Source organism: Peromyscus maniculatus, chromosome 15 (assembly GCF_049852395.1).
Source record: "Peromyscus maniculatus bairdii isolate BWxNUB_F1_BW_parent chromosome 15, HU_Pman_BW_mat_3.1, whole genome shotgun sequence".
NCBI lineage: Eukaryota > Metazoa > Chordata > Mammalia > Rodentia > Cricetidae > Peromyscus > Peromyscus maniculatus.
In genome coordinates this window covers 34006329-34025235 of record NC_134866.1, presented here as the reverse complement: position 1 = coordinate 34025235, position 18907 = coordinate 34006329, and the positions used below count along the sequence as shown (strand labels likewise).

Here is an 18907-nt window from a genome sequence, read left to right as displayed (position 1 = left end):
AGGAGAGTCAGGAGTTCCAGGACAGCTTGAGCTTCATAGGGAAACTCTCAAAATTAAAATAACACAACAGCCTCTAAAAAATGTTCAGTACAAATTTGACAAATAATTAATCATTTGCAGTTCAGCCTTGATCTATATTAACAAGTATTTCTCTCATAATACTTTGAAATGAAAGGTGCATGCTTTAACAGTTTTGATTTATTTTATAGAGGAAGAACCTAAATAAATTAGGTCCACTGAAGCAGAATCTGTAAAGTCCTTCCTTGGAATGCTTTCATATTCAGGATTAAAGTATGTGTAGATTAAGGGAAGATTCGTGGGGAATTATATGAAGAGTTTAATTTAGAACCTAAGAATGGTGTTGTGTCAAGAATGTTCCAAACGTTCATGGAATCAAAGATTATGAAGGAAGTACAACTGTTTCCCATGGGCATTCAGTTCTCTAGTTCCGTGAATTTTCTGGTTTGTGTGGCTTAAAAAGCCCAGGTGTTAGGCCTACAGGGTGTATAATTTTCACAACAGTAAATGTGCACTTGGGACTGGTTGAACAAATGTATTTATCTAGTTTTAACAACAAGATTTGAGTGTTTCCTAAAAAATACATTGTAAATAAATAGAGTAACTGTAAGTGAAACCTGGACTTCAGATACAACCTCTTGGTTTTGATCAGATGAACATAGAGATACTTTATATTTTTATTTATTTGAGGAGGGAAAAAAAGGTCTAGAGTTTCTGATACTGAATGTGAAGTAGGGGATAAAATCCTTGGGAATGCTGTGTGCCAGGTTAAAATATATTTTGTAAAGAAAAAGCATTGTTCATGTGTGATATGTACCAGTAGTTTGCTAGTTTATATTACATATGCTCATGACGGGGTTTGTTTCTTCTTCTTTGTGGCACATAGGTCCTGATGTCTCTTCATGAAATGTTTCCAGCAGTACATGCAGCAGAAATGGCCGTCAAGCGTAACCCACACTCATGGGAGTCTTGGCAAACTTTAGGTCGTGCTCAGCTTGGATTAGGAGAGATAGTGCTGGTAAAGAAATGTGATTGTTATAATGCTCAGATTTAATTATATTTTGATTTTTAAAGTATGTTTCTTCCAGGCGCATGTTGTATATTGAGCATACCCCTTCCTGCCTCTTCTTGTTTTCCTGTATTCTCTCTACCCTCCTTTTTCTCCATTACCCCACCCTGTTAGTCTGTATTGTTTCCCTACACAAATTTACTTTTATTTTCATTAATGTCTACATAGATGACTTTCTGTGACTAGATAAAATCTAGGAGCAATAGGGGAGACAAAATATGTCATGTTTGTCTTTCTGAAGCTGGCTTAATGCCCTTAATATGATTGTTTCCAGTCACATTCATTTTCCTAAGAAGAATATAACTTCATTTTTTATAGCTTAAAAAATTCAGTACACACACACACACACACACACACACACACACTCTCACACACACACACACACACACACTCTCACACACACGCATACACACCACAGTTTCCTTGTTCTGTTGTTGGGCACCTGGGTTGTTTCCTGCTTAGCTGTTGTGAATGGTGGTGCATAAATATCGATGTGTAAGTATTTCTGTGATGTGTCTGCTTGGTGTCCTTGAGTACCCAGGAGTGCTGTAGCTGGATCAGAGCTGGGTCAAATGATAGATCCATTTCTAGTTTGTTTGTTTTTCCCCTAAAAAAACCTCCATGCTTTTCATGAAAGAATCTCACCGAGTTTTGATTTGTGTTCCCTGATTCCTAATGAGGCCGAACATTCTTTCATGTTTATTGGCCATTTGTGTTTTCTCTTTTTCTAATTTGACATTTTAAAAATTAAAATGTGATTACATCATTTTCTTCTTTCTTTCCTCCAACCTCTCCTATATCCCTCCACTTGCTCCTTCTCAAATTCATGGCCTCTTCTTTGTTATTATATTTGTGTGTTTTATATGTAAATTCACAAGTATATCAATATAACCTGCTCAGTCCGTTTAGTGTTACTGTGATTTCAGGGCTGACCATTGGTATCAGATAGCCAGTTAGGTTGCTCCTCCCTAGAGATGATTATTTCTCCCACTTTCAGGATTCTTTATTTTTCTCTAGTTCTCTTTCTAGTGGTGGGGCCCTGTGAACTTGATCCCTTCCTTCCAGTTACCATGTCTATTGGTGTTTTACTTGGTCTTAGGTAGGCATCCATATTGTTGAGGTATAATGGTTGAAGCTTTTCTGTCCTTTCTAGGGAATACAGTCTCACATCAGATTTCCTAGTCCTATGGATCTTAGTCTCTTGTCCCCCTCTTCCTTGATGGCCTCTGGGTCTTAGTGTCAGAAGTTGTGTTGTGGCTATATATTGGGTCTGGGAACCTCATGATCAGTGGTTCTGTGCATTTTGACCAGTTGTGGCTTTCTGTAATGGTTTCCATCTGTTGCAGGAAGTTTTTTTTGATGAATGGTGAGATCTAACTTACTGTGGGCATAAGAATAAATATTTAAAGTGCAGTTATAAAAGTGTTGACTTACTAAAGTAGTAGTAGTAGTAGTAGTAGTAGTAGTAGTAGTAGTAGTAGTAGTGTCTCCTCTAAGATCTGTGACCTCATTAGCCCCAGGAGTTGGCTAGGTTTCTAGTACCAGGCATCATTTCCTTTCCATTGAGCTGGCCTTAAACCCTATTAGATAGCCATTGGTTACCGCTAAGATATGAGTACCACTATTGCACCCTTAAGATAATATGCCATCCTGGTCCTTGTTGTGGTTCAGAGTCATCACAGCTAGATAGGACTTTCAGTAACTTCCCCTTCTTGGTGAGTTATTTGGTACCTTCCAGTGCTAGGAAAGCTTATCCTTGGGAGAAGACTTTTGAGTCAGATCTAGCTCAGACCTTCTCAGTCCTCTATCTGAAGTGCATGATTTCTCTAGCAATAGGGACTTAACATTCCACCTCTGAGAGGCAGCCAAAGGAAATATTAATCGCCTATAATGTTTTGGAGTTTCTTGGACTACCTTGACCAACATCTTGAAAGGGGGTTTCTCTGCCTGGTACTGAAGTTTTTCTTACAGTCTATGGCTCTTGCGGGGAGCATTATTAGCCTGACTGGCATAACACTCTTTAAACCTTATATGTACATATATATACAAATACACTAACATGCCTTATCTATAATTTTAGGTACATAAAAGTAATTCCTCAAGGACATTCCTTCAAATATCCTTAGTGCTGCTGTCCCTTCTTCCCGCTCCTCTCCCCCATTTCCCTTTCGTATCAGTGTATCCTGCTGTTCCTCTCTCTGGAAAATACTTAAGGAAATACAGACACCTAGTGGAATGGGAGAGTGAGAAAGCAGGAGGTCAAGAGCAAAGCAGAGAGGGCAAGGCTTGTCAGGAGAATGCTAGTTTAGGGGGACAGTGTAAAAGAGTGAGAACATGGAAAACAATGGCCCAGTAATGAAAAAAAAGCTATGAAAGAATGGGATTACTGAGATATTACTGAGATTTATTGGAGAAGTTGGAAAGGAAAGAAGAGTAGGAAAATGTGTAGGTAGCTCTTAATGGACAGTGGTTCAGTTCATTCATGTGGCCCTTAACCGCTAGTGCTAAAATTAGCTTGGGCCTGCCTTTTCAGGTGTGGCGTATGGCATTACCACTTTTTGAATTTTTGTGTCAGTATGTGATACATACTGCCTACCTAAAAGTCTTAATTCCCTGATGTTTTCCAGTCTCATTTGAGTTAGTAGTTTTAATACTGTGACAATTGTTGCATTAGACCTTTCATTTGCACAGCTTGGCATTTCTTTGCATCTGTGTACTACTGTTTTGTGTACAATAACTTTGTAACACATACTGGAAATCAAGAAGTGTGATGCTTCTGGCCTTGTCTTTTCTCAAAATTGATTTGGTGAGGTGTTTTGTAGTCCTGTGTTAATTCCAGAATTCTATTTTCTGTCTCTATTAAAATGCTGTTGTATGTATTGTAGTTTCGCGGTGGGTAGTAGAAGCATGTTATTGGCATGAAGTTTTCCAAACATGAGCAGGAGATACGATCCATTTATTTGTGTCTCTAACTTCCTTTAGCCACTTTTGTGGCCTCAGGTTGGAAGTCTTCGCCCTCTAGCAGCTCCAGATCTGTGAGTGCCTCCTCCCATCTTCTGTCACCTAGTTCTCAGTGTGGAGAAGCATAATCCAGCTTTGCATGTTGACTTCATATACTGCAGCTTTTGGGAGGTTTTTATTACTCTTCATAGATTTTTGTTTTTTGTTATTGTTCTTTTTTTTTTTTTGTAACTGAAAGTCACTATTTTGTCCAGGCTAGCCATGACTTCCTTGGTACAAGTCATCCTCCTGCTTCAGCTTCCTGAGTAAGCTAGGACTTAGACACTTGCTCCTGTGACTGGCAGTTCTTACAGTCATCTTGTGCAGTTTTTAGAGTCTTCTCTAAGTAAGATTATGTCATCTGCAAATGGGGGTAATTTTACTTCTTCCTCCCCATTTGGATGATTTATATTCTTTCCTAATTCTCTGGCTAGAACTTACTGTTCAATTGTGAATATAAGTGGGAAGAACATACCAATTGTTGTCTAATACCAAATGATCAGCCCTGAAAACACACACAAGTAACCTTCTACAGAGTGAGCAGGTTATATTTAGGAATATATGCATACATATGTGCATGTAATAACAATTAATGAAAAAAGAGGCCTTGGATTTGAAACAGAGCAAGGAGGAGCATGAGAATATTTAGAGGGAGAGCATGGAAGGGAGAAGTGATGTAATTATATTATAATCTCTAAAATAAAATTGAAAAAAAGAAATGGAAAGATCTGGCCTCGTTCTGATCTTGCAGGAAATCGCCCAGTTTTTCACTGTGGAGTGTGAAGAGTTAGTTGGTCTTGAGTGTTGTATTGCATGGCTTTTATTTCCATGTGTTCCTAGATTGTTGACTTTCTAATCACAAAAAGGTATTGAATTTTGTCAAATATTTTTCTTTACCTATTGGGACAAATACTATGATTTTGGTGTTTTATTATGTGGTTTATGATTTTAATTGCCCGTGTTGAACTGTGTGACTAGCATCTGAGGGATAAATCTTTTTTTTTTGGGGGGGGGGGGTTTCCGAGATGTGGTTTCTCTGTGTAGTTTTGGTGCCTGTCTTGGAACTTGCTCTGTAGACCAGGCTGGCCTCAAACTCACAGAGATCTGCCTGGCTCTACCTCCCGAGTGCTGGGATTAAAGGCGTGCACCACCACCACCACCACCACCACCACCACCACCACCACCACCACCCGGCCTGAGGGATAAATCTTATGTGGACATAATGTCTGACTCTTTTAAGGTGCTCAAACCCTAAGTATCAGTGCCCCTAATTGAATAGTCCATCAGCATGTTCTTAGTCTTTCCCCCTCACACCTGTATGTTTTTCTCTACCATAATCATCTAGACAGATGGCCTGTCTTTTGTGTTAAAATTAATTATAGTAGTATGCTAGAATAGATATGTATGGATGCATAGATACCCACACCTACTTGTATGTTTGTAATTGTAGCTAACATGGTGATTTTTAGAAATAAGCAAATGAAAAAATCTTTTTCCCCCAGGCAATTCGAAGTTTTCAAGTAGCCCTCCACATATATCCAATGAACCCTGAACTATGGAAGGAGGACCTTTCTTGGGCAAGAAAGCTTCAGGAGCAGCAGAAAGTAGCACAGAGGATTGAAAAAAAAGAAATCCCACCAGAAGGAACAGACATCTCACCAGAGTCAATCCCTGACTATGACTTTGAAAGCGATGAGATTGTTGCTGTTTGTGAAGCTGTTGCAGAAAAACAGAAGTCAGTGTCTGCAAATAAAACCATGGTTATTGTGTCAGCTTCTGGAACTGTGGAGATAGTAAATGAGAAGGAGGAGGGCTCTTCCACCCCAGATGGCTCTGTCTTTATCAAAGCCCGATGAAGCAGTACACAATGAAAAGATGTTTGAATCTAGTTTTGGTTTGGTTTGGGTGTGTTTTTTTGGTTGCTACTTAATGCTTAGATGACATAGGGATATCCACTCTGGAGGAGAAGGGCAAAACTTGTGTTTGTAAAATACAAAAATCAAGTAGTGGAATTATTCTTTAGTGATTGGACTGTGCTTCTATAAGCAACTTATACTTAAGGATAGCATCTTAAGTGAAATGTGTTTTGACTGATGGACATTTAATTTGACTGTATGGGGAGAGTACATTTAAAGATACAATTTGGAAAGCGTGTTCTTGAATAGTGGTTAACTTGACAGGCAGTGTTATTACAATGTAGACTTGCAGACTTTTATTTTATGATAAAGGAAGTATGTGATTTCTTTTCCTCCTAGAAATCTGCTGTTGTCTCTCTTCCATTTTTCTTGCTTCACTAGTGTAAGCTTAGATATTTCTGACATTCATCTTGATTCAGAGTTATCATTTGAAATATTTTAAAATTTGCCTAAAAATGCATGCAAATGTGTGTATCCTGAACATTTCTTTGAAATTTTTTGTTCTAATTTGTGCTTCTGTTTTGACTTTATAAAGTTAAGAAGTGGTAACCGTCTTCTTCAGTATTTGCTAACGATGAATACTGATGTGTCAGAATGATGTTTAATTTCATTGTTAAGGTTGACTCATCTTTATCACAAGTCAGTCATTTGTAAAGGTGAACAGCATTTACAGATTGTCAGTAAATTCTCCTCTTATGTTATCCTGGTCAAAACAGAGTTTCTTTCCTTTTTCCCTTTTATGGGGGAGGGTGTACCTAGAGCCCCAGCGTGCTAGACTAGCACCCTGCTGCTGAGCTAAATCCTCCTGTTTCTTTTTCTTATTTTTGAAAGTATGAAGAACCCAGAAAACATTTCTTCCCCTTTTGGTTTTGTTTTTTGAGAGACAAGGTCTTACTTTTAACTCAGGCTGACCTCAAGGCTCTCTTCCTGCTTCAGTGTCTGGGACTGCTGGGAATACATGTTTGAGCTTACTTCTTGCTTATAAATTTGCAGTGAACAACTTATAAACGTCTTTCTAAATAGCTGTTTTTGAACTATTCAGTGAAATGAAAAAATAATTACAATTTCAAATAGGTATAAAATAACTCTCTCTTTAAAAGTAACAAGGCAGATATATTATTAGCTTGTCAATATGTGACTGACGAGCAAGGAACTGGAATGTGATTAGTAGTATAATCTCATGAAGTGAGCAGATATGGAAGCAAAATGCCTGTAATCCCAGCACTGTCAGAGGCTAAGGCAGGAGAGTTGTAAGTTCAAGGCCAGTCTGGCTACTCATAGCAAGTCCTTGCCTCAGAATAAAACAAAAACAGCGGAACAAAAGAAAAAAGTTTATTAAAAATCCCCATTCACAGCTACAAACCAATACTATTATTGCCATGAATTACTGTTTTTATTGTATATATTGTAGAACAAACAAACGCAACTGTCAGGTGCTGTCCCTTCTGATACTCAGGAAGATATTATTGATGTAAATTTTTTCCATTAGAGATGAGAGTTATTTCTGTTGTGTTATGCAGTCTTAGCAAAAACTGTTGAGACAGGTAAGTATGGTCAGCATTTTTGTGAGGATGATATGTTTTAGAAGTATTTTAAGGGAGTGTTCTTTTTTTTTTTCTTTGAGAGTTGGAGAAATCAGCAGTTGCCTTAAAAAGTATTATATTTCCCCCCAAATTATATCATCAAAAATTTAGCCCCTGGGTAGAAAGGCCAGTTTTAGAACGAGTAAAAATACATATTTTGTTAAATAGCAAGGGATATTCTCAGAGGGTTCTTAGATGGCTAGAGATGAATGTCACATTTGATATGTTACATATGGATATCTGTTTATTGTGTAATTTACAAACAGACAGATTTCCCCTATGTTTTGGAGTTTTCCCTCTTAGATTTGGAAATTAGATTGGTAGATTTTGTTTTTTCTGTGTAAAAGTACACACGAAACATTTGCATGGTTCCTCACACATGCCCTGCTTAGTAAATGCTAGCCATTCTAGGAAGAACTTGTCTTAGTTTGGGAATACTTCCTCTCACTTCCTTCTGATTTTAGAAAAGTTTTTTTTTCCCCCATAATCTTTTATCTGAATCAAATCACTGCTTGTGATACTAAAAGATGGTTGTCAGTTAGAGATTGCTCTTGGCATGGGGTTTATGCTTCAACCTGAAAAGAGGCAAGACCCTATATGGCCTGCATGCTGCTTCTAGACTGTTAAATCTGTTGTTTCAGCTGGTTTGGCATTAGTGGGTCATGCTAGTCTCTTTATTACTCAGATATAAGATGTAAAGTAGACAAGATGGGGAGAAAAAGGAAGAATGATTTATGGAAAAAGAATCATTTTTCCAGACCCCAAAAGGTACTTGAGCTAATAATTCCATTCAGGAAGAGAAAAACACATTCATTATTTTGCTCGGATGTGAGTATATAAAAGTTTACTAAGTTTGTCCATTAGAATAATACATTTTTATGAATCTGGAGAAAAATGACATTCATGGGATATAATTATGTTTAATGATCTTAAACAACAGTATTAGTGTTAAAATTATATTGAATATGATTTGTATTGTTCTGGTTTCAAAATTGTATGGTATAGATACTTATTAGAACATTACACATTGAGATCATTCCTGAAAACTTGAGACTCATGTTACTCTCTAGAATGCAGGCGCCTGGGTGATAAAGTATTGTATCTTAAATACCTAACAGAATTGAAAAGTTATCAGGGAGGCATTTCCGAGCTCATACCTACTACAGCTGGGTCCTGTGGACAACAGGATGTGACAGCATAAGCACGCAGGTATTTTAAATTGCTATTGCTGTTTGGCTAAAACTAATGAGGAGTTAAAAGGAGTTGTCTTAGAAAACTGGCATTTTCATGACTGTAGCAGGACAGCCTCGCCAGTTTGCTGATTATACTTTATGCAGGGACCCAGAGGCTAGCTTTCCTTTCCCAGCAGTCAGAGAATTATTAATCAGCTCTTTAATTTCCTTCAGTCAGAAACCCTTCAAAACCTGCTCTGTAGTAGACATTCTAGGCCATGGTTTCAAGATATAGCATGTGTCTAAATGAGTTAGGAGTTAACACAGAACCATCATCATCAGTGTGTGTGTTAAAATGTGACTTTTCTGAGACACCAACAGGAGTTCATGATTGGTGCCGTTTTTGGACACAGAAAATCCCTTTTTAAACCGTATTAAAGCATGACAGTTGTAAATGACCTCTTTACTCATGTAAGTTCAAATTAAATGAAGGAGGTTGTATCTGAAGTCATGCACCTTAGCCACATGAATGCAGGAGCTACGGTGGCCCGTTAGCTGGTATAGAATACCTGATTGAGTGCTGCGTGTGAACTACCTGAATTGTACTTGGAGAGTGGTGGGAAAGCTGAACATGCACTGACCTTTTTGGGAAAGCAGGTTAGGTAGGGAGGGATGAATTCCTTTCATCTTGCTTCTTAGAACATCCATTAACCAAGGACTTCTGATCCCCCTCCCACCTTCCAAGGAGAGAAGGAGCCTAGTCAACAGGACTGAACTTGCTGGTCCCTTCCTCCTGTTTCTCTGGGCTGGTCATGCCTCCTTCCAGCTACGTTGTGAGTCTTGCAGGAAAGGGGAATCCTGTGCTTCAGGGCTGCCCAGAGCCTGGTGAGGCCTCCCTAGTTCTGGGTTCAGTATTACTTAGCCACTGTATGCAGTCATGTGGTGTATTCTCCAGGTCTCCGACTTGTCTCTTAAGTAGTTAGGCCACAAGGGAGCACAGATCATTTAGGACTCCCTTAAGCTCTCATAAAGATTTGAGTTTATTTCAAAAGTATGAAATTTAGTAAAAACAAGATGTAAAAATTCCAATTTTTATTTTTTTCTTAGTGGAGATTTTATTGAAAATGAATAATGTTTATTACAAGGCAGCAGGAAATTTTGCTTATGCTATTTAAAGGTCTGCTGCCTCGGAATGGTAGTAAACCACAAAGTTGAAGGAAGGAATGTGGACTGAGTTATGATACCCTCTACCCCCTTCTGTCAGTTTTTTTAAGGGACTAATTTAGTTACAGGAAAAGGCAACCACGTTACATTTGCAGTTTGAAAAGTTCTTGACAAATTTACCTATCCCAGACATTGTGAGGAGTCCTATGTCCACCTAAAAAGTCTCTTAAAATTCTTAAGCACTCTAGTTCACCTCTACCCCAGCACCCCGCTCTATTCAACAACTTATCTGCTCTCTGTGACTACAAATTAGAGTTTTCTTTTATAGAATTATAAATAAATAGAGCATATGGTATGTACTTCATGTCTGGCATATTTTGCTTAGCACAGTGTATTTGAAGTTCTTCCATCTCAGATTGACCCATATTATTGCGTATGTCAGTAATATGTTCTGTTCTGTTCCTTAGTATTCTGTTGTAGGAATGTACCACAGTTTAACTATTGGTAATAATGAACATTTAGGTTGTTTCAAATTTTGCTTTATTATGAATAAAGCTGATATGTACAAATGACACATTCTGCTTATGGACATATGCATTAATTTCTTTTGGGTAAATGTGTGAAATGAAGGCTGACTCTTCATATAAGGAAGTTTATGAAGCTTTTAAAGATCTCCCAAATTATTTCCCAAAATTTCCCTTGTTTTGTATTTACTAGCAATTGCTAAAGAAGTGTTCGTTTTCCCACAGCTTTGTCAATCTTGGTATTGTCCATCTTTATCATTTTATCCAGGTTAGTGGATGTTTTTGTCTGAGTATACATTTCCCTGCTGTTCTTCCTTGTTTCTTTTTTTGGACATAATCTTTCTCATATCCTGGCTAAGCTGGCCTTGAATTTGCTGTGTAGTTAAGGATGAACTACTGATCTCCCTTTCTCCACCTTCCAAGTGTTGGGATTGTAGGCGCTGTGGACCATCACACCTGGTTTACATCACCTGGTTTACATGGTGCCAGGGACTGAAGCCTGGGTAGGTAAACACTTCCAGCTGCCCTGCATCCCGGTCCCTGATGCTGGTTTTCATGGGCTTCCTTGACATCTTTTGGGGAGAAGGGTATGTTCAAATTTCCCCATTTTAAATTTTGGTTTCCTTACTCAGTTTTGTAACTAATACTGGCTAAAAAATCTTTATGAGTTAGTATTGTGAATATTTTCTCTCCTGTACTTTTCTTTAAACACTGTTCTGAAAGTTGACACTGTAAACTTGGGGAAGGCCAGTATGTAGGGTTTTTCTCAGTTCTAAGTCACGAAGAATTTCCATAATTTCTGCTAGATATTTTGTAGTTTTAGCTTTCATGACTAGGTTTTTTTTTTTTTTTTTTTTTTTTAAGTTCATTTTGTATGTGATATTTGGTAGGAGCTGAGGTTCATTTTTTATTGACTTAATTGTTAACGCTGTTCAATGAAAACTGTTCTTTCCTTCCTGGCATATGCCTGTCATCACAGCCCTGGGGAGCAGGGGCCAGGCTTGTGGCATTCAGGTGAGCTGGAGCTACTTAACAAGAGCTGCCTCAAAAAACAAAACAAAACAACCCAAAAAACAAGTATTTATGTAAATAAGTAAGTAAATAAAATAAAAGTAAATGATCTCTTTTTTATGATTTATTTTATAAATGTTAAATCAATTACATTTCTTATAATTTTGGTTTTGAGCCTAGCCTTCAACAGCTGAGCCATCTCTCCAGCCCAAATTCATTATATTTCTGGGATAAACTTCTCCTAGTCATAATGGATTACTCATTTTAAGTACTGCTCAATTCAATTTGGTAATATTACATTAGGGATTTTTGTGTCTGTTTGTACAGGATATTTTATTGTCTATGTTCAGTTTTCAAATAGGAATGATGCTGAGCCCTCTATAAATGAAAAGTATCTCCGCCTCCTCTTCTTTCTCAAGCGCTTAATGGAGATCACACATGAAGTCACGTGGGCCTAGGTTTTTCTTTGGGAGAAGATTTTTAATTACAAATGCAGTTTTAAAAATAGGTATAGTGCGCCAGGCGGTGGTGGCACACGACTTTAATCCCAGCACTTGGGAGGCAGAAGCAGGTGGATCTCTGTGAGTTGAGGCCATCCTGGTCTACAAAGCAAGTTCCAGGACAGGCTCCAAAGCTACACAGAGAAACCCTGTCTGGAAAAACAAAAAAACAAAACAAAACAAAATAGGTATAGTGGGCTGGAGAGATGGCTTGGGGTTAAGAGTCCTGGCTGCTCTTCCAGAGGTCCTGGGTTCAATTCCCAGCAACCACATGGTGGCTCACAGCCATCTACAATGAGATCTGGTGCCTCTTCTGGTGTGCAAGCATACATGCAGGCAGAACACTGTGTACATTATAAATTATTTGCTGTATATATAATAAATAAATATATAAAAATAGGTATAGAGCAGGAATTATGAGTCGTTGAGTAATAATATTAAACAAAGATCTGAAAGAGTCCATTCACAGCCATGTTGATATGACTCACAGTCCTTTATTATTTGAAAGTCTCCTTCCTGTTCCTCCCCCACTACTATTTTCATTTTTTAATTTTGAGATCATAACAATCACACCATTTCTCCCTTCCCTTTCCTTCCTCCAAATCCTCTCATACATCCCTCCCTATGCTCCCTCAAATTCATAGCCTCTTTTCACTAATTGTGTGTGTGTGTGTGTACATACACACACATATATGTACACACACACACACACACACACACACACACACACACACACACACACCCTTTAATATAAACTGTCCAGTCTGAGTAATATTATTTGTATGTGCCTTTTCAGAGCCGATCATTTGGCACTGGACAACAATTGGTGTGCTCTTCCCTGGGGAGGAACACTTCTGCCCAGCTTTCCTCACTCGCCTACCATTCCTTGTGTATGACTGTGGGCTTTTCCTGTCCAGTTTGGCTTGTCCACTGCTGTCATCCTTGTTCTGCTTGCATTTGCGCAGTCATGTTGGGGCTTTATGGATGTCGCTTCTGATGTTACTAGGAGACACAATCTCGCAACAAACTCTTTAATCTTCTGGTTCCTTCTTTTTAAAAATTTTGTGTGCATTGGTGTTTTGCCTGCATACACATCTGTGGGGGTGTCAGTCCCCTGGAACTGGAGCTACAGACATTTGTGAGCTGCCATGTGGGTACTGGGACTTGAACCTAAGTCCTCTGGAAGAGCAGCCAGTGTTCTTAACAGCTGAGCCAGCTCTCCAGCCTGATCCTTCTGGCCCTTAACAATCTTTCTGCCCCCTCTTCTGCAGTGTTCCCTGAGCTTTAGGGACAGGATGCTTTGTAGATAGGATTGGGATTGGGCTCCACAACTCTGCATTTTGATTGGTTGTGGTTTTCTCTGGTGGCCTTCCATCTTTTACAAAGAGAAGTTTCCTTGATGAGGGGTGAAGACCATATTTATCTTTACTTATAAGTATAGATATTTAGAGTTTAGTTAGGGATTATGCTGATTTCATAAAGTGGTGATTGTAGGTGGTTCTCTTCTAAAAGCCATGACTTCCCTATTCCTGGGTAGTTGGCTAGATGTCCAGTGCCAGGCATGATTTCTCTTTTGAGTGCGTCTTCATTTTAATTAGAGAACTGTTGGTTACTGCCAAGGTCTATGTGCTGCTACCGCCTCCTTAGGGTTATCATGGCCTGCTGGTCATTGATGTGGTTCACAGGAATCATAGCTGGATAGGACTGTTGTCTCCCTCTGGAAGCCTGCCTGGTGCCTTCTGGTGCCATGAAAGCTAGTCCTCAGATGGGGCATCCAGGTCAGTCTCAGCTCAGGGGTCCCTGGGCTCTGTTTCTAGAGTACATGGTATCTTCAGCAACAGGGACCACTTACCTCCCACCTCTGGTCCCCCCATTGTTTTAAAAAGGAACTAGTCATTTTTCCTTAAGTGTTTTTCACATTTTATATTTTGCTTATTGTATCCTACCTGATACTTTAATTTTCTTCTGTGTTCATATTGCTTATAAATGAATGGGGTCTTAGTTCTGGAGGCCGGTCAGATTCATTTTCTTGATGGGGCTCAGGGAGGAGGGTTAGAGCCTTGACTACTTCTACCAGAAGTTAAATATTTCTAGCTATCACTTCTTGGTCTTATCAGCATCTATTGATTGATTGCCTTTGTCTGGTGTACTTTCCTTGTCGCAGAGATCAAACACCTCACACAGAGAGCAGTAGAAGGAAGGCATTGTTTTGGCTAATGATCCCACCATACAATACAGTCCATCAGGGAGTGGAAGGCAAGGGGGCAGCCCAGGAAGGTAGCTAGCTGGTCACGTGGCACCTGCAGGCAGGAAGCAGAAGGAGCTAATGCTGGTGCTCAGCTTGCCTTCTTGCTATTCAGTGAGGACTGCAGCCCACCCATGGGATGGCTCCACCCACATTCAGGGTGGGTGTTTCTTCTGGAAACCTCTCCTAGATATACCCAAAAGTCTGTGTCCTAGGCGTTTCCAAATAGCATCAAGTTGATGCGATTAACCATTCAATCTCAGTCATTATTTCATGAGAGGTCATAATAATAGTGATAATTCTGTTTGTCTTTTGGTCCCAGAAGACTCTAAAGAGAAACTTCCTGAGTCAACTATGTTTTCTTTCTCTGGGGAATAATTTGTATAGTAAAGCCATTCAGGAGTAAAGACCTGGTTCTTTTTCTTTCTCACCTAAAACTTAGAATTTGAAGTTAGCATACAAAATGGTGGATTTCATTATGTCATTTTCATATAGATGCCATTAGACTTGGTTCTTATTGCCCATTGCTCCTCACGGCCCTCTTTTATTTCTCCCTTCCTTCCCCCAAATCGTCCCTTTTCCCTTTTCTTGTCACGGGTAGTTCATTATCTGTTTGCCCTACTTGAGCTCTGTTTGCCCTACTTGACCTCCCTTAAGGTGTCTACCTTCCTTCTCATTGTCCTCTAGTTTCATATTCCACACCTTGTGTACACAGATAGATACCCCTAACACATGTTCTCTCTCTCTCTCTCTCTCTCTCTCTCTCTCTCTCTCTCTCTCTCTCTCTCTCTCTCTCTCTCGTCTTTCTGGATCTAGCTTACTTCACTGAATTCAGTGATCTCTGGTTCTGTCCATGTTCCTGCACACAAATCTTCCTTATTTCATGTTTAAAAATAATAGATTGGTTCTCTAGCATTCTTCAGTGGTGACCAACGAACTGTTTAGTTGTGTTGTGTCTTATAAAGCCATGCATTAAGACATATTTTTGACATACTTCAGTTCCTAAAATTACTATGCAAGTTAAATTTCAAGGTGGATGTATTAAGTTTGCACCTCTACCAACAGTGTGGAAGATTTTCTAAAGTGTATTTGGTGTTCTCTAACTTTTTTGATCTTAACTGTGTTTTTATTGATTTTTAACAGTTAAGACATTTTTTAACAGTTGTTGGTTTTTCTTGCTGCAGGTAAGTCTAACTTATGGTATATATATATTTACTATCTTCCATGTAATTAATTATGATTTGGTTCAGTCTGTATTCAATATTTAGTAGAGTTAGGTATATCATATTTGTCTTTCCATTCCAGGACCCCTCTTTGTTTTCCCTGGAGTCAGTAAGTGTCTTGATTTTTGTTTTCTAGGTAAATATTACAAAAAATTCCAACTGTTTAATGAATTTATAATTTTCCTTTTAGTAATGCTACATATCAAACAATTTCCCTTAAAAAATCTTAGGGGTGGCCTAGTGTTCTTTCCAGCTGCCTTCTGACTTCACCGTGCTCTTGGCCTGCTGCAGAGCAGTGATTGAGTGCTTTCATCTGTCATGGAATTCTATTGATTTTTCCTTTGTATTAAATCCTGTTTTATTCTTCTCAAGAAAGAAAAGTAATAATGTATCTGTTGAAATTTTAAGTGTTGTTTAAGGCATAGGTAAGTTTGGTGTTCTCTCCTGTCCCCTTCCTTCCATGGTGGGAAGTGGAGAGAATGGCAAGGCAAGGTATTGAATGAATGAATGGCAGAGATGTTGATGCTAGAGATCCGGTTCTCTTGCCCTCTTCTTTGACCCCATGTGATTCAAGTTTGTCTCTAAAGCACCAACTGTGGCCCATGGCAGCTTCATGTGCATGTGATTAAATGATCTCTTGCTGTCAAGCTTTGTTATCTAGTTCCTTGCCTCATGGACCTGGAAGGCAATCATGAGATCATAGCTTCAGAATCAGGCTCAGGTTTGGATGTAGTAGTCAGAAGGATGAGGCAGGGGGATGGTGGAGAAAGTATCGTTTCTTTTTGTTCTGAAACTAATTCAGGTAGTTTACGGAAAATGTTTTGTATAGCATGGATTTTTCTAACTTCATATTCAAGGCTAAAAAGTATAGCTTACAGTAAATGGAATAAATGACTGAGAAATGGTGGCCTTCTTTTCCCTTGGCTGTTCTTTAAAGTATATACTAGATTCAGCAATAAATCAAATTGTGTATCTGTCAAGTTCATTTGTTGAATCTCAACTTCCTAAATATGACTGTATTTGGAGATAAAGCTTTTACAGGGAGGATATCAAGGTGAGGTCCTCTCCAGCATGTCTGGTGTTGTTATAATGGGGTATATGTGTGAGTGGAGATATGCATACAGCATGGGAATAAAGACAAAGGCTGTGTGGGAACGTATTGAGAAGGTTATCATCCATAAACCAACAAGAGAAGCCTCAAGAGCAACCAACCCCGCCAACAACTTAAACTTGAACTTCCAGCCAATAGAACTCTGAGAAAATAAATTTTTGTTGGTTAAGCCATCCAGTCTGTGGCAGCTTTGGCAGATTATCATAGCCATATAAACCACTAAAAATGAAAACAAAAATCTTCAGTGGACATTTCTCTAAAATATAAAACCAGCCAGTAACTATGTATATACTTTCAAAATATCATTAGCCATTAGGATGTGCAGTGAAACTACTTCATGCCCATTAGATGGCTATGATAAAAATACAACAATAAATAGTGCAAGGTTATTGAAAAATCAAGGTCTTATATATTGCTGGTGGCAATGTAAAATATTATAGTCATGTGGAAAACAGTTCAACATTGCCTCAAAATACTGAACTTAGAATTTCACTCCCAGTTATGAGCCCAAAAGGGTTAAAAACATTTATACACAAAAAAGTTCTTAGCAGCATTATTTACAATAGCCAAAAAGTGAGATCAATGCAACGCTGGTCTATTAGTGTGTGGATTTTAAAAAGTGGTATGGCAGTTCATGGGATATTATTCAGACATAAGGAATAAAGTATTGACTAATGTTGCCATATCAACAAACCATGAAAAGTTATTCTAACACAAAGATGGCCAACAAAAAATGCCAGTTACTGCATTATTTCCCTCGTATAAAATGTTCACAATAGAGAAATCAATAGGCATATATTGGTTGTCAGGGACTAGGGCTGGACAGTGTGGATTGATTGCAGATGGCAGGTGATTTCTTGGGATGATGAAAATGGGAATTGGACATCAGTGATTTTTTTTAAGTTGAACTTACTAAAACATTTTAAAGGATGTATACTTTAAAGAATAAATGTCATAGTATGTGAATTTCAGTAAACAAGATTAAGCCAAGTCAGTGTTCTTGGGAGTGAACCTGAAGTATACATGAATGAGATATGTCGTGCTTATTAGTAATGCTAATTCATGAGTGAGGCTTTGCTTGCCTCAGGGATGTAAGTGAGGTTATATATACATTCATTGATTTATATATAAATCTAGGGATGGGTGATCTCTATGGATCATATTTGTGGAGACAAAATAAAATCCATATTCATAGCACATTTTCTGAAACCATTGTTTCTTAGGCATTCATTCAGATGGTGACAGAAAACATTTTAGAAGTTAAATCCACATGCTCCTTTCTTGAGTCATCCTTACCTTAATCCCAGAGCCAGTAGGCCTACAAAGATGATGTCTTGCTTTTCTGACACTATCTAAAAATATCTTGAAGTACTTGCAGATAGCAAACCTTGACCTCAGGCCTAGAGATTATTGCTAAAGTCTGTCTTAAAACTGGCAGCGTCAGTGTCACCCAGGGAAGCCGAGGAAATGTCTATCTTACTGAATCAGAGGCCCCTGCAGGGTGGGCTGGTGCAGCTCTGTAATCTCTGCACTCCACACGAGTCACAGGCTGGCTTGAGCAAGAGTCTGTCAAGAAAGACAGATGGACAGACAGGCAAGAAAGAAAGAAAAGAAAAGGAAGGAAGGAAGAAAAGGAAGGAAGAAAAAGAGAAAAAGCAGGGGAAGGAAGGGAAGAAGAGAAAAAATTACGTATGTTCTATTGATGACTTGTGCAGGCTAATGTCTCAGAAATGCAGATGCGGGGAATAGGAAGTATTGATAATAATAATTAGTGATAATTATTTGGATATTGAGCATGCAGCTAGTTAAGTATGACATTGCTTCTCCCACCAGCAACATAAACTGGTGACATTGAGTACTAGTTGTCTATCACTTAGATCACGGTTCCTAAGTACCATTTATTCTCCACTAAGTAGATAGAATACACTGTATCATACTATGGATGACATTTTAATAATAGCCTCAGTTTTAAATGTTTAGAAATTCAGTTTATCATTAAAGGAATAATTAATCTTCCTATTTCTTTAGTATAGCTTGAGGTGGACCCTACTTGCTAAGGGTATGCCTCTTGGCCAGGTGATTGACATGGCCAACTGGGTTAGCTCAGGAGACATGGCATGTCTCCACTCTTCACCTAGAGATAATGCACTTTGCTAGAATTCCTTCCCTCTATGATGTCAATTCTTGGCTGTCACGAGCTCCTGATGGGTCTGCCCACCTGTTAGAACCCTTACTCAGAGAGGCATGACTTCATTTTTTGTCTTTTCCATCTCATTCTTTCAGATGCTAGTCAGAGCCCGAGTGTGCTTATTTTGGTATGCTGTGCTCTCTTTCTCTCCAAAGCTCTTCTTCCTACTGTGTGGCTGCTGTG

At 38.7% G+C, this 18907-nt stretch overlaps 1 protein-coding gene across 3 annotated transcripts in view; it reads left to right on the top strand.

The window, feature by feature from the left end:
* Positions 1–10494, top strand: part of Ttc33 (tetratricopeptide repeat domain 33) — a 41520-nt gene extending 31026 nt beyond the window's left edge. For 2 of the 3 annotated variants that reach the window (XM_006996790.4, XM_006996789.4), the window contains exons 4-5: positions 905–1036; positions 5590–10494. In XM_006996790.4, coding sequence (XP_006996852.1) covers positions 905–1036; positions 5590–5943 — 486 coding nt within the window. In that variant the 3' untranslated portion in view covers positions 5944–10494. The remainder of the gene's footprint in view (positions 1–904; positions 1037–5589) is intronic. The other variant, XM_076551842.1, reaches the window with a different exon arrangement.
* The last annotated feature ends 8413 nt before the right edge of the window (positions 10495–18907 follow it).